The sequence below is a fragment of the Lynx canadensis genome, chromosome D2 (genome assembly GCF_007474595.2).
Source record: "Lynx canadensis isolate LIC74 chromosome D2, mLynCan4.pri.v2, whole genome shotgun sequence".
NCBI lineage: Eukaryota > Metazoa > Chordata > Mammalia > Carnivora > Felidae > Lynx > Lynx canadensis.
Genome location: NC_044313.2, coordinates 33,508,978 through 33,525,082, shown reverse-complemented (window position 1 = coordinate 33,525,082; position 16,105 = coordinate 33,508,978). Strand labels below are relative to the sequence as shown.

Sequence of the window (16,105 nt, the reverse complement as noted above, 5' to 3'; positions counted from 1 at the left end):
CTTTTTCTTACAGGAAACATTCAAACTGGATTTTTAATCGTTAGTAAGTCAGTGAGAGATCAGAAGTTGCAGAATGCAATCCCGAGTAAAAATCTCCAAAAGAATTACTTCAAATAACAGAGGAAAGAAAATTGAACTACCACCTTAAAACCCTGGTCTAGAAAAACATATTACACATGATAGGAAGTTATAACTGGAGAAATTTATTTGGCTCTTAATGCACCTGAATGAAAGGAATTGTCACACTGTTTCTCAGGACTTGTAGATCTGAGATTATTTTAATAATAAATTGTTTTATAAAAATCTTGACATGATCAGCAGAGAGAAGAAACAGCAATAGCTAAAACCTGTGTGTTGGTCAAGATGACTTCTGAAGAAATGGCAGCTTCTGTTCTCACACCTGTGACTCAGAGAAAGGTGACATCGTCTCCGTCGGCTTTAGATGAAAGTAGTGAAAAGGTCTCAGACGTCAGTGTTCCGAAGGCACATAGTGTCAGGCAGAGTGGTCAGACTTCCACCATCTCACGACTGAACAAGCTTAAAGAAGAATCCTCTGGAAGCAACTTGCCCAAGATTGTCTCCATAGCAAGGGAGAAAATAATGAGTGATGAGAACAGCAATGAGAAGTACTGGGAGGAAAGCATGCCAGATTCTGTGAAAAACCTCAATATTAACTGCAACAACGTACTGAAAAACAGCCAGTGCAGCCTTCCTCAGAGCCAGTGTTATGACACGTGCGATTCTGTCATGGAGGAAGGCCTGTGTTTGGAAACTGGAATCCCATCCTCACTGGAAAGAAAGGTGTTCCCTGGAATTCAACTGGAAGTGGACGGACCTCCCATGGACATTAGTCCCTTAGGAAATCAGTCGGCCATCATAGAGAGCAGCCGGGCACACCCTGACGGCAGCATGGCAGCATTTCACTTTCATTATGAAGTCGACAGAAGAATGTCAGACACTTTCTGTACCTTGTCAGACAACCTGATTTTGGATGATTGTGGTAACTGTGTACCACTGCCTGGTGTTCGTGGGGAGCGACAGAAAAATTATATGGCATATACTTGTAAACTCATGGAATTGGCAGAAAACTGTGATAATAAGAATGGGCAGCTGCAGTGTGATCATTGTGACGCCTTAAATGACAGATACTTGTGCTTCGAAGCTTCTTGCCAAAGGGCCGATGCGGTGTGTTCAAGTGACAGCTTTTGCAGGGAGGACTTTACTAACAGTCCACCTGCCAAGACCTTTCTGAGCCATTTTGAGGACTTCCCTGATAATTGTGAAGATGTAGAAGAAGATTTTTTTAAGAGCAAAAAGGAGAGGTCCACTTTGTTAGTGAGAAGATTTTGTAAAAATGACAGGGAAGTAAAGAAATCTGTATATACTGGGACAAGGGCGATCATGAGAACTCTGCCTTCTGGTCACATTGGGCTGGGAGCTTACAGTTACATTGATCAGAAGAGAAGTGGTCTCCTGCTGCCCTGTGGGAGAGTTCTGGAACGGCGGTCAGCGGTGGCAGTTAGGGAAGATGGGAGCTGGTGCCTGTCAGAAGCTCAGTGGTATTCGGTAAGGATTAAGTTTATTTTTGGTCATTTCTTTAAACTTGATCTTTTTTTTAAGTTTAGTTATTTATTTTTAGACGAGAGAGAGAGCGCATGTGCATAGGCACACATGAGTGGGGGAGGGGCAAAGAGAGGAGGACAAAGAATCCCAAGCAGGTTCTGTGCTGTCAGTGCAGAGCCAGATGTGGGGCTCAAACTCAGGAACCATGAGATCATGACCTGAGCTGAAATCAAGAGTGGGAAACTCAAGTGACTGAGCCATCCAGGAACCCCAAAACTTGATCTTTTGAAATCCAATTTTCTGTTGTCTTAATTCATGGAAAGTTTTAGGTTCTGTCAAATTATGATTCTTAGGCGAAGTATTTGTAGTTACTGGAAACTTGTAGACCTAATAGATACGCCAGTCAATAGCTGTCAAGATGGAGTTAACTCTACAATGATATAAGTAACTAGATGCACATATGTATGTCATCAGGAGTGCAGAAATTAGGGAGACTCCCAGGTTACTATATGTAGGATTAGGAGACAGACTCCTGATAATGGGAAAGTGGTTCCATTGACTGATTATCTACTTGTGCCTTTGGAGGTACATGCCTATGTCTTCTATATTTTTAGGTTGCAAGGCCTAAAAGAACTTAAGATATGGTTACCTTCATTTTCCAACCAATGTTCCCAGTTTCTTCCCTCCTCACCTTTTTTGTGCCATGGACCCCTTTGGCAATTTTGGTGAAGCCTATGGACTCAGAAGAATGCTTTTAAGTGCATCCAATGAAATACAAGGTGTTATAAAGGACACAGATTATGTGAACATATGTACACTTACCAAGATATCATTTGAAATTATGATATATGGCAGGGTAGGTGCTTCTTTGTTAACACATTAAACAGTGGCATTTAGTGGTTCGATAACTACCATAATTCTGAAGTAGTGATGAATGTCAGTAGGGAGTAGTTTCCCTGGGACTTTCTCAATTTTAGCACTACAAATCCCTCATCCAGGGAAACCCCCTCAGTCCTGGGCAAACCAGGGCAGTTGGTCACCCTAAATATAAATACTCTTTTAGGGTTTTAACCACGACTGTATTATATAGAAATATCTGTGATTTCTATTGGTGACAAGATCACAGGTACTGTTCTAATACTGAGACTTGTTGGCCTGTATTCATAATTGAAGGGAATGCTAAATGTCTAACTCTCACATTCCAGTGTTTCACAATTCCTTAAAACCTGGCCTTGTGAATAAATACCCCATCTAGAAAAAACATTCCTTTTATTGAAATAGAACTGGTATATTTTTATTGTCATCATCATCAGTCATGGAGCTAATGTTTATTTTGCATTTGACATGTGCCAGACATTGGGTCACATAATTTACATACTTGATTTCATGCAATCCTCTCAACTACCTTCTGATATTAACCCCTTTGTATTGCTAAGAAAACGGAGTCTTAGGAAAGTTATATACCTTGCCCAAGGTCACTTAACTGCTAAGTGGTATAACTAGGATTGTAATCTGGGCAGCCCAGACTCTTAGTTTCTCAAGATCCAGAAAGAAATACAATTGAGAGTAAGCTGTTAAAGGAGCAGAAGAATTCTGTTCATTTCAGTGTCTGTTGATTGAGTAACCACACTCACTGATGCTTATGGTATCTCAGACTTGGCTGTGTTCAATGTGGCGGTTCTAACCCTGCTTATGTGTTGGAATCATAGTATCCAGGCCCAATCCCAGACCCTTGGAATCAGAATTGCTGGGGTACACAGCACAGCAGGAATGATTTTTAGGGTTCCCCAGGTGATTGTATGATTCTTTGGAGTTGAGAACCACTGTCCAACAACTTTGAGCTCTTTGCTCTTTGGGCAGGACATTTAGGGAATATTTGCTGTGTCCTAAAGACCCCGACACTGCGGGCTCTTGGGAGTGGCACGGCTGACCTGGGAGCCTGCCTGAAAAGTGACGACCCTTCTCTCAGGCCCTTCTCTCTGTGCATTCGACCTATTGTTCACCCAGTAAGGGTCGGCAGATTTGTTTTTGAATGTTCACCTGACTCCTTATAAAACCTGAGTCCCAAGCAAGGTGACGTCAGTGACACACAGCACCCCCCCCCCCGCCCCCAGCTCTTCTGACCAAATTTTGTCCATGCAGGGAAAAAGGAGCTCATCACAGTAATGTGTCTTCCCAGTTAAAAAATGCAGGGGTTTTAAAAATTCATATACATCTGAAGTTGAATGTTAAGAATGCAACAGAAATTTAAATGCAGCAAAGAGAGTGGAAGCAAATTGTTTGAGAACGGTTATCAGAACCCCCCCAACACTTCTACAGGCATGGGGGTCATGCATCTGCTATAAATAATTGCAGAATAATTTCTGACATGATCATACTCACTCCCCTAGTTTCTGGAGCACTGCCACGTCTTCCGAGAACGTTCATGGGTCCCTAGCTCTAGTCTGCCCCTTTCTGTCAGTTAGAGGCACTGAGATGGTTCATTTCCAATGAAAAGAACCAAAGAGATGATGCAAATTATCTCCTCCCTTCTTAGTCTCTGAAGGTTGGGAGAGGTTGCCACACCTCGACCAGAGTGAAGACTCTGGAGAAGAGAGAGGAGAACTCTTCTCCTGGATTTCCAGGAAGCTGTGGCTATTTTTATTAACCTTAAAATGAAGCTGGGGAATGGGCTGACTGTCCTGTCCTTTCTGAAGGGAGAGCTCTGAAAGGAAAGATTTTGAATATTCAAACCATACCATGGAAGGAATAAATCAGTATTTTCTAAAGTATTATATCCTCTCAGTATCTCACTTTTTAGAGTCTGGTGGAAACCCTTCTCAAAGTTGTCAGATAAATTGTAGCCACTTTCCCCAGCTCCTGTATGTGGCTTCCTTCACCTAAAAAGTGCAGATGCTAATGCAATGCTCCTGTTCCTATTTTCTGATGAGTTTGCAGGTATCCATCCTGTTTCCCCAGTCAGACTGTAAGTTTCTTAAAGGGCAAGAAATGACTGTACCTTTTTTTCTGCTCTCCACGATGCAAGCATAGTGCCAAGCATATAGAAAACAGGACAATGTCATCTTAGGAACATGGTCTCTGGAGTCGTGTCAGCCTGAATTGAACGTTGACCACTGTGACTCCACCATTTACTGCTGGTATGACCTCAAGCAAGTTATTTATCTCTTTGCTTCTAATTACCTTATATGTAAACTGGGAGTAATGATGTTGTGACGGTATTAAATGGCATGGCTCTGTGAAATAGATAGTACAGTATCTGGCAAGGAGTGGGAGCCAGTATTTTCACTCTGGCAGTTTATTATATGCTTTGTCATGAACGTGTCGCCACCTCATTCTGCCCTTTGAAGCTTCTCCCATAGGGGAGTTTATGGTGGTGTGAATTTGAGTGAATGTCCCTCAGTCTATGATGTGGTAGCTTGTACAGTCCTTCCTACACATTTAAAGAATGTGTTATTTGTCCAGTTAGTTCCTCTGCCTCACATTGAAATTTTTTCTTGTATGCCTTCGTCAAAATGACCCAATTAATTTATGTTTGCACAGCTGTGCAGTGAAGAATGGATTTGAATGGGAGACATTAATGAGGATTAATGCTTGCTGACTGACTAACCATATTGGTATCCTCCCCCCCGACTTGTGAAAAATGAAAACCCTACTCCTGACCCAGTTACAGCCACACTCCTGCTCTCCATTTATTGGCTCAGTGAGATGGCATATTTTGGCAAGTGGCTGAAGTCTCCAGATTGAAAGTTGGTTGAGGGTGTTTTCCTTTTAAAAAATTCCCTCTCTGCCTGAATTTTGGGGAGTTTAGGGTATTTAGAGTTATTCTGAATATGAAGTACAAGAAGTCCCTGCCTGTGCTGGAATTATTCATGGAACCTGAGTTCTGTGTGCACTGAAGGATGGCGTGTGGAGGAGGGGAGAGTGGCCAGGGCAGACAGGCCACCAGCTCCCGTGTTATCGCTTCATTTGTCTCCCTGCCATGGTCCACGAGAGGATTTACTGTATAAGAATGTGTGCGGCCAAACAGAAAAAGAATGAAGTTTTATTTTTTTAAAAAATCAGACTAGAAAAACAGTAAATTAAAAAGGAAAGTCACACCAGCTTCTTTGTTGCTGGTTCTTACTCTTCTTTCTTCCTTCTAAAATGTATCTTTCTTCTTCACGTTTTATTCTACTCTTTAGCAGAGAGAATTAAACATAAGAGGCAATGAAAAATTTTTGAGTGTTTAACATAAATACCTTCATCAGTATTTGTGTCTTTGAGTTTATATTTTCTTTGTTATGTGTCGAGGGATCAACCAATAATAAATCTGTCTTCCGAGTGGTAACTTTTAGGAATGATCAACTATCCATTGAGTCCTGCTGTCCAGTGTTGTAATAGATGGCTGTTGAAATAGCAACATGTTTTATTTTCTCCTCTGGAAATTTGGTCTCTCTGCAGATTGGGTACAGTGTGGACCTTGAAATAATTAAAATTTCACAGTGTGTACAGACTAAGCTGAAAGCCTGGGCTTGGTAGCATGCCAGGCCTCCTCTTCCATTACTAAGGGTTATGTCAAGTTCATGACATGGGTATAGGACGATGCTGGCCCCTTCCTGCTGAGCACAGTGAAAGGGAATCCAGATCCCGGACAGACAGCCCCTGCACAGTTTAGTCACGTCTGGTGCATCAGTGGAAAATGTGACAGGCTGTCAGAAGCTGACTTTGTGATGATTGGACAGCTTTCCCTTATTAGCTGCACTGGGGCAAGTTTAAGATAAATTCACTTCCACATCTCAGTAGTTACACCAGCTCTTTGGCTAGGATTTAGCAAAAAAAAAAAAAAAAAAGAAAAATGTTGACCCTGGACTCTAATTTAAGGTGAATATATTCATGGCCACTGTTATTCACATGGTAGCCTTAGGACACTATCCACACTAGGATTTTTTTTTTTTTTCCTTTTCCCCAGATGTCCTGAATAATGGGAATTAGCAGCCAGAGAGGCCTCATCCCTAGAAATGGGCCGTGGTTAAAATGTGGCCTGAAAAGAATCAGAACCCATAGGCAAGGATAAGACCATTAGATGGAGTCCTTATTTAGTATACCCTGCATTTTTACACAGGAAGGACTCAGGCTGCCCACAGAATGACCCCTTGCAGTCATGAGGTCCTCTCCCCTTAATCCCCTCCCTGGGTGCTGTTTCCCTCAGGGCTCATATGCCTCCTGGAGTGGTATGGAGGTTTCTTCCCCAGTGACCACAGGATTCAGCATCAAGGACTGAAGCATCATTGGGAGTGAGGTGGACCATCCCCTGACCTTTCTGTGACTAGACTAACTCATGGCTCAGGCAGGGCCCTCCCTGAAAAAGTATTCTCAGACAATCGTGCTGGGTCATTTTCTGGTCTAAAGCCTTGGGAACACCAATATGGTGTTCTGTACATTGGTTCTTTTTTCTAGCAGTTGGCCTGGATGCATTTAGAACCTTAGATTAAATATGGGTCCTGCAGAGTTCAGGCATCCAAATCCCTAACCTTAACCAACATTCAGCCCTTGAGACCCAGCCCCTTCCCTGTCATTTAGGCCACCACCCATCAAACCCTCAACAAGAAAACCACCTCAGTTTTTAGCGACATATAGACACCATCATCTTTCAAGGGTAAGGAGAGCCCATACGTTGAATCCAAAAGCAGATGTCTTTCAAGGCAAGGAGAGATACTTTGATTTCTCCTGTTTTTAATAGCTTTATTGAGATATAATTTGTATACCATACAGTTCACCTATGTAAAATGCAAAATTCACTGGTTTTTGATATATTCACAAGTATGTGCAACCATCACCACAATGTTTGAACATTTTCATCATCTCCAAAAGAAACCCCCTACTCTCTAGCTATCACCCTCCATTCTCCTCACCCCTTCTCCCTATCTCTCTACTCAGAAGCATCTACTAATCTACTTTCTGTGTCTAGAAATTTCCCTGTTCTGGACCTTCATCTGAATGGACTCATAAAGGATGCAGTCTTTCGTGACTGGCTTCTTTCACTTAGAATAGTATATTTTTTTTACTTTAATTTCAGTGTAGTTAGCTTAGTATATTCCAGGTGCATCTGTACTATAACATGTATAAGTACTTTGTTACTTTTCACCTCTGAAAAATACTCCATTGTATGAACATACCACATTTTATTTATCTGTTCATCAGTTGTTGGACATTGGATTCTTCCCACTTTCTGTCTTTTTGTCTGCTATGAATATCTGTGTGCAAGTGTTTGTGTGGACATATGTCTTCATTTCTCTTGGACACGTATCCAGGAGTGGAATTGTCGAGTTATGTAACTATGTTTAACCTTTCGAAGAACTGCCAGACTGTTTTCCAAAGCAGCTGTACCTTTCTGCATTCCCACCAGCAGCGTGTGAGGGTTCAGTGTCTCCACATCCTGACCAGCATTTTTTAGTGTCCATCTTTTTGCTTAAAGCCATCCTAGTTGATAGGAGGTAATATCTCATTGTAGTTGTGATTTGCATTTTCCTGATGGCTAATGATGTTGAACATCTTTTCATGTGTTTATTGGCCATTTGTACATCTTTGGACAAATGCCTATTCAAATTCTTTGCCTATTTTTAATTTTTTTTAATTGTTGAGTTCTCTATATATTCTGGATATAAGTCCATTATCACATATATGATTTTCAGTATTGTGTGTCCACATGTGTGTAGATATATATGTGTGTGTGTGTGTGTGTGTACACACACACACACACACACATATAGCTATGGATATGGATATAATGAATGCAAGTCGAGACAGTGGCAAAGAAGGCTTATAATTTTAGTGCACAGTGAAACTTGTTAAATATTTTCTTTGGACATGGATCTCATTCTCATTGTTGAAACTTACCCCACCAGCAACAATGGTCAAGTTGAATTTTTTATCTTCCTTCTCCCCCAGATTCTTTCCAAACTCCAATCTGCCTAGTTTCTCCTTCCTCTTCTGCCTAAGCTTGTATTATATAGGCTGTTTTTCTTATTATCTAAATTCTGCACCCCAGAGAAGTGGCTGGGAACCAGATTGTCATCTGCAAAGTTGTGCCTCACAATGAAGGCATCTGAGGCAGAGCTGCTTGAGGAGGTCACCACTTTAGTAATGTACTGCATTATGCACAAGTGGCAGGACCAGGCCTAGGTTGAGGCCAGCAAGGTGCCTAGGTGGCAACTTGTAAGGAGGCAGTCAATCTCAGGGTTTCGCAAGTGCCAGCTCTCTACTTATTAAGGAGTGCCTCCTTAAATTTTGAGCCCTGGGCAGCTCGCTTGTCTCCCCTTGGTCCCAGCCCTGGGTAGAGGATCTAAGAGAGTCTGTGGTTTAGAAATGCATATCATCTTCCTATCTTCCTGCTTCAGGAATGGCCTTGACTAACCCCTCATATACTTTAATGCAAATGTTGTTAAAATACAAGCTAAGAATGGTTCCTCATTTTTAAAGCGTTCAAAACAAAATCAAAAGAAGAGTAATATTTCATAACATATAGAAATTGTATGGAATTCAAACTTCTGTGTTCAAAAATGAAGGTTATTGGAACACAGATACACTCAATCCCTTTAATACTCATGTATTTTCTTAAAAAAATTTTTTTAATGTTTATGTGTTTTTGAGAGAGAGAGAGAGAGACAGGGTGAGCTGGGGAGGGGCAGAGAGAGAGAGGGAGACACAGAGTCTGAAGCAGGCTGTCAGCACAGAGAGCCCAATGCGGGGCTTGAGATCATTACCTGAGCGAAAGCCGGGAGCTTAACCAACTGAGCCACCCAGGCACCCCATACTCATGTATATTCTATAGCTGCTTTCTCCTTGTAACAGCAGAGTTGAGTAGCTGCAATTGAGACTATATGGCTTGGAAAGACTAAAATATTTATTATCTGGTCCTTTAAAGTAAAAGTTTGCCTCCCCCTGGTTTAGAACATCCCTCTCTACCTGGCTAATTTCTGCCCATCCTTTAGTCCTGAGCTTAGATTTCGCATTCTCTTGGTGGTGTTCCCTACGGGATCCACCCGTCCCCCACCCCAATCCAGAGTTTCTCTGACAGTCAATGCTAATACATATTTCTTAAATGACTCCTTGAATTATAAAATAAGAAAGGCGATTTCCACCCATTGCTGATGTCTCCTCCCCTCCTTCCCCAGACCAATGCAAGCTTATTAGCTGGCCTCTCCCTGACCATCAGAGCTTGGAACCACTTCCTTTGAGAAATACCTAAGACAGAATCAGAATTTTCTATTGATATTTATAAGAATCTTTTTCAGTCCTGTGAACCCAGTGACTCATGCTTGTCACCTCCACAGACGTGGCCTGAAAGACAAAGAGGGGACATTTTTAGATCTCCTTGTCCCTAGCCCTCCATTTCAATTGGCTACAAAACCCCCAGGGAAAGTTTACAAATGCTTTGTGTTTACAAGGGAGCATCTGAGATTGCTGTTACCTGCAGTGGGTCAGAGAGAAAAGGAGCCCCCTCCTCTGAACATCCTGGATCTGTCTCCTTGTCCTTCAGAAGTCCCAGTTCTTACAGGCAGAGATTTCCACCATGGACCAGAGGGAATCTAGCTTCTATTTCTCAGTGGTGGTCAGGGATGGGGTTGGTGGTGAACCCATAGGGACAGCATGCTGTGTTGAGATCATTCTTGAGTTTGGGAGGTACTTGGCCAGTTTTTTCAAACGGTCTGACCCCTAGTAATCTCAATAATAAACCTGAGGCGACACCCCCCACCACTACCACCACCAAAAATAAGGCCTAAGTACCAATTCCAGCTCTCCCATTAACTGGTTGTGTGACCTTAAGCAAGTCACTTTAGGGCCTGAGATTTTAATTACTTTGGGTATAGAACAAAGTGAGGAGAGACATGTATTCACTGCCTGCTGTGTCTCAGATACTGTGTATGTAATTTGCATATATTAATAAATTATAAGTTACACATTTCTTCTTAACTCTGAAAGCCCAACCGTCTGTGATTTTCCTGATTTAAGTCTTGACCCTGGATTTATGGTTGAGTAAATATTCTGCCTTCCCCAGTAGTGTCTCCTAAAGATTTGATTTGGAGAGAACCTTCTCACTGTCCAGTAGAGGATAGACACAGGAGAGACGCTCCCCTTTTGTCTAAGCCCTGAAATGCCTTTCACGGTAAAACAGCAAGCACTTGGTGGGCTCTTACTGTGTGCCAGGCATTGTGCTTCCCAGACATGACCAAGGTCATGCAGTGTTAGGACTCTAATCTGGGTCGGGCTGCCTCCAAAGCCCATACTTATAACTACTCCTCAGAGGTTCCTCTGGAAGATTCTGATGTAACTCATCCCTATAACTTGGCAGAGGTTCTATTCCCTTATTAAGTGTGCAAATGTTGAGCTGGATGAGCCCTTAAGCTGTTTCTGTCTTCAAATGTGATCTGGGTGTGACCTTTGGATGAAATGGGAGACATGGGGAACAATACCAATTCTTAATGTGAGGGGTGTGTTGGCTATTGAAATGGCTAAGATTTATTTTTATGACTCAGCCTGCTAGGGGGAGGAAACCAAGCCCTAAGGTTTGAATTTTTTACTGAGTTGCTGTAATTTAGAAGTACATTTTGAAAGTTTTATAAGTAAGTAAGCAAGAACAAAGTCCAAAGCAAACTGCACACATCTGACTCAGAATCTATAGCTTATTCATGATCATGCTAAAATGACCCAAACTAGTGGGAACATAATTTAGTATTTTTCCATTTTAATTTAAAGTTTTCTGTGATCTTCAAGGGTTCTGACCAACTGACCTGAGTTTGAAAAACATTACTCAGGAACATTTCTTTCCATAGCCATACTGTTAAAATTTTCACCTACTTCACAGGGTTGTGAGGCTGGAGACAAAATGGGGCTGCTGTATACTCAGATGCTTGGCAAACATTATAAAATGTCCCTGCAATTATAACTTTTCTCCTCTTACTCCAGGCTCTGAGGCTTCAGCGGGAGGTACCCGGGGGAAAAGGGAACTCCAAAACTACTCTGGAAGGAGCAAAACAAAGCCAGAGCCAGCTGATTCCTTTCATAAATGCTGCTTATATCCAGGGGAACCTGCTTACTGAAACCTGACCCTTTGGTTTCCCTTTTGTGATGCTGGCCTAGTTTTAATAACTTCATTTTCAACTACAGATTAGGGGACTTTTATCACCGACACCTACTTCATCTTATCCCTATGTTTTAATAAAATAAGGATTCAATTTGTCTGTATACCATGTTGAGTAGCCTAGCTTCAGAAAATGTAGCACCAAATTATAAATGGTGACACTTTAATAATGAGTGTGGATGTGTCTCGAGAGCCAGCATGTGGGAGTTTGGCAGTCGGAAAGCCCCATGGCTTCAGTTTTTCCAGATTGTGTACCATTTCATCAAATAGTAATTTGTTAGCCTTGAAAACCTCTTCTAGAACAAGGAAATGTTCCTTTGAGTTCTAAATCGGTGAACCCCAAACTTGTTTAGTAGCAGATTCATTATTTTTCTCTTTAATGGGGCCGAAGAAAATGGTCTCAGGCCCTGGATGGACCAGCAAGTTCTTCTCGGAATGGCCACATACCAAATAAAGGCACCGTGATGTTGGTATGACTCTGCCATGACTAATATTATGTGAGGGTAATGCCATTATTGTGGCGACCATATTTTCCAAATAAAAAGTTGGGAACTTTTTATTGCGAGGAGAGAGGGGCAGAATATTTGAAATTGAGACTGACTCAGGAAATCCAGAATAAATGGTCCTGGAGTTGCTGTTGATTGCAATATGAAGGAAAAAGAATGTGAGCAAATTAGAGCACATCTCCTTTGTTGCTAGAAAAATCAGGAGCTTGTAGTGGTAGTAAATGTGTTATAAAGACAACACATTAGAAACCCAGAACAGAATCCAGGAAATGTTTTTCTCAAAGTTTTTGTTTTTCTATATTTTTCCCCAAGTATTTGGTAGCTACTGTGCTTTGGAATTATAAAGATAACAAAATAGATTTCTTTGAAATACTAGGATGTGCTCAGCTAAGTAGGGGTTTTCCCTTTCTAAGGAATCACCTGGAAAGGTAGTTTCTATTTTCCATGTGTGCTGCCATTATGCAAAATGTCTTAATTCTTTGAGCTTGGATCAACATTTTATTTATTTATTTATTTATTTATTTATTTATTAAATATTTATTCTTTGGTGGGGGGGGAGAGAGAGAGAGAGAGAGAGAGAGAACGAACATGAGCGGGGGAGGGGCAGAGAGAGACACAGAATCTGAAGCCAGCTCCAGGCTCTGAGCTATCAGTGCAGAGCCTGACGGGGGGCTCGAACTCACGAACTGTGAGATCATGACCTGAGCTGAAGTCAGACACTTAACTGACTGAGCTACTCAGGCACCCTATACTGACATTTTAGAAACAGTCCATTCAAGCAGCCTAGCTAGTGCTGGGTTAGGTCAATGTTGATGTGTGACTGAATGATAGGATTGGTTTTATTAAGGGTCTTATAAATAGATTGGAGGTAAAAGGGGGTGTCTGGAAATGTTTTGAGCAGAAGTAAAATTGTAAGTTCTGCATACAACACAACTGGAACACAAACCTAGTCATTGCTTCATAGTCTCGCTCAGTGTCAACGGGTAGTTCAGAGGTGCCCACAAACCCAAATGTACCTTTGGTTTGGGCTCAGCCTCATGGTCACAAAGCTCATGCCAGAGGTGAGATGGAAATTTAGCCCCATCTTCCCAGCCCTTCTTGACCAGGTGCCCTTGTACAGGGCACAACATACTCAACCATACAAGGTGATCTTGGGGAGTACCATATGGAAGACAATCAGAGGGCTTTCTTGGATTTTTTCCTTCGATTCGTTATATAGTGTGCTCAGCACAGTGCAGTCCACTAAATTCCAAAGGTCTAAAATATAAAGAAATTAGGGGCGCCTGGGTAGCTTAGCCAGTTAAGCATCCAACTCTTGGTTTGGCTCAGGTCACAATCTCATGGTTTCATGAGTTCAAGCCTCACATCAGACCGTACTGGCAGCAAGGAGCCTGCTTGGGATTCTTTCTCTCTCCCTCTCTCTCTGCCCCTCCCCGCTCACGTTGTCTCTGTCTCTCTCAAAATAAATAAATAAACTTTAAGAAATAAATAAAAATAAAATATAAACAAATTAAATTGGTCCAGTGTGAACGCTTTTCTAGGTAAATGTAAAATAAGTATTTGTAACTTTATGAACTACAGAGTTCTTGAGCTGGAAGGCCCATCCTCTATAACCTTTTTCAGTCCCTCATTTTATGGATAAAAGTAGCCAAGTCCCTAGACATTTGAAATTACTTGACCAGATTCACATAGCTAATGATGGAAGACACAGAACCAGAACCTGGATCTCTGTAGACTGGTCCCTCATCTCTGAAATAGGATAAAAATATATGGTAGAGCCTTACACATAGTAAGTGCTCTATTAATGTGAGCTCATTCTGACCCCACTGCTTTTGGGGTTCCTGGGAGACATGTATTCCTGATACAGCACCTGCCCTGGTAGAATTCATGGTGGAATGATAGTGGAGGCCGACATGCCTGAGCTATCTTTTCGTTTGTTCTGCGATTTTTGCAGATTGTAAATAACTGTGGTTGATGTATGGTATAACAACTTTTTTCTTTGTTCTCTGGTCCATTCTGGTTTTCACAGCTTAGCCTATCTCTGGTTCTTTAAGAAGCTGGCTCATCTTATTGCAATAACATTGTCAGTTCTTTAAGTGCTCAGTGATGCCCTTTAAATGTGAATGCAGCCAAGTTTTGTTGAGTTCATTTCTCCCCTTAGTCTAGTTTCTTTCCATCCTTCACTTGGCAGGTAGCTCTCTGGTTAACGACCAGTTCTTCAAAGCATACAGAGCAACCGTGGGATCCCTCCCAGTCTCTCAGGAGGATATTTTCCCGTGTTCTTTTCCTCTTATTTATGGGAAGCTGAGCCAGTAAGAGACACGGAGCCCAGCAGGAGGGGCCGGACCGGGCCCAAGGAGTTGAGCCAACAACCCCAGGCTCATAAAACATTAGCTCTGGAAGGGCCTTGGAGACTGTCGAGTCCAACTCTTCATTTTACAGAGAAGGAAACTGAGGCTTAAAGAAAGGCAGTGGCCTTGCCCAAGTCTGCTCAGGCATCAGTTTCACAGCCAGGCCCAGAATCTGGGTTGCTCTCAAGCCAACTCTCCTGCCCTGTGCCAGATGCCAAACACTGTTTCTGACCCATAGGTGAGAAGCTGAATTGATTGTAGTATAACAGTTAAGTCATTTGGGGCGCCTGGGTAGCTCAGGCAGTTGAGCATCCGACTCTTGATTTCAGCTCAGGTCATGATCCCAGGGTTGTGTGATCAAGCCCTGCATTGGGGCTTAAGATTCTTTCTCCCCCTCACTACCCTCTCCTCCACTTGCTCTCTCTCTCCCTCTAAAATAAAATTTAGGGGCGCCTGGGTGGCGCAGTCGGTTGAGCGTCCGACTTCAGCCAGGTCACGATCTCGCGGTCCGTGAGTTCGAGCCCCGCGTCAGGCTCTGGGCTGATGGCTCGGAGCCTGGAGCCTGTTTCCGATTCTGTGTCTCCCTCTCTCTCTGCCCCTCCCCCGTTCATGCTCTGTCTCTCTCTGTCCCAAAAATAAATAAACGTTGAAAAAAAAAATAAAATAAAATTTAAAAACAAACAACAATAAAAAACAGTTAAATTATTCAAGGTGTAAGGCTCCATAGTGGTTAAGTGAGCTCGGGAGCCAGATTGCCTATATTTAGATCTGACCCTGTACTTACTAACACTGTGACTTAATAAAAGTTGCTTAATGTCTCTGTGCCTCTATTTCCTTACCTCTAAAGTGGGGATAATAATTTAACCTACTTCTTTGTGATGTTGTAAAGATTAATAGGTTGATATGTTAAATGTTGACATACATAAATAAGAGTGTTCTTAATTTTAAAGCATTTACAACAGTACTTGGCACTGCTCTCATTTTGTTTCTTTTTGATTCTTAAGTCTCAATTTTTAACCAAAATTTTGTATTATCTCCTCATAAATACAAAGTTTTCTCTAGGGACCCTGATGGGATACGTCTAAATTGTGGGATATAGTATTCAAGGCTGTAAGAGTGGCAGGAGGGTTTGTGTAGTCTGAGAGGGCTTCCTGGAGGAGGTGGGATATCATTTGAGTTCTGTCAGGAGTTAGGATTGTTCTTTTGCCTGCAGTGAGAGTGCAGAGTATTCTATCAGAAGTAAATTGACCACCTTTCTCCCTTTTAGGAGTCCACCTTTAGTTTACTTCAAACGTAATGTGGATTTCAGAGTCCTTTTGCCATTTCCCCCCAAAGAAATTGCTTCATATGAAATTTAAAGTGATATAATTTCTCTCAATAGAATAGGAATTTTCCTGCTTTGTTTTCAAAGTACCTATTGTGAAAATTGCCTTTTATACTGTGCAAAAGGTTGTTTGATGAAAGCGAAAAGGACCAGTCTGTGTGTTCGTGCAGTTGGTTTTTAGTAATTAAATAAGCACCCATATACTCACCATCTAAAGCTAAAGCTAGGAAAACCCTACGTC

General features: G+C 41.9%; 1 protein-coding gene across 1 annotated transcript in view; it reads left to right on the top strand.

The window, feature by feature from the left end:
• Positions 1–16,105, top strand: part of LOC115527113 (1-phosphatidylinositol 4,5-bisphosphate phosphodiesterase epsilon-1-like) — a 125,541-nt gene that overhangs the window by 36,967 nt on the left and 72,469 nt on the right. Inside the window, exon 2 of the mRNA XM_032595159.1 lies at positions 14–1,566. Within this exon, the coding sequence (XP_032451050.1) occupies positions 364–1,566 (1,203 nt within the window). The 5' untranslated portion in view covers positions 14–363. The remainder of the gene's footprint in view (positions 1–13; positions 1,567–16,105) is intronic.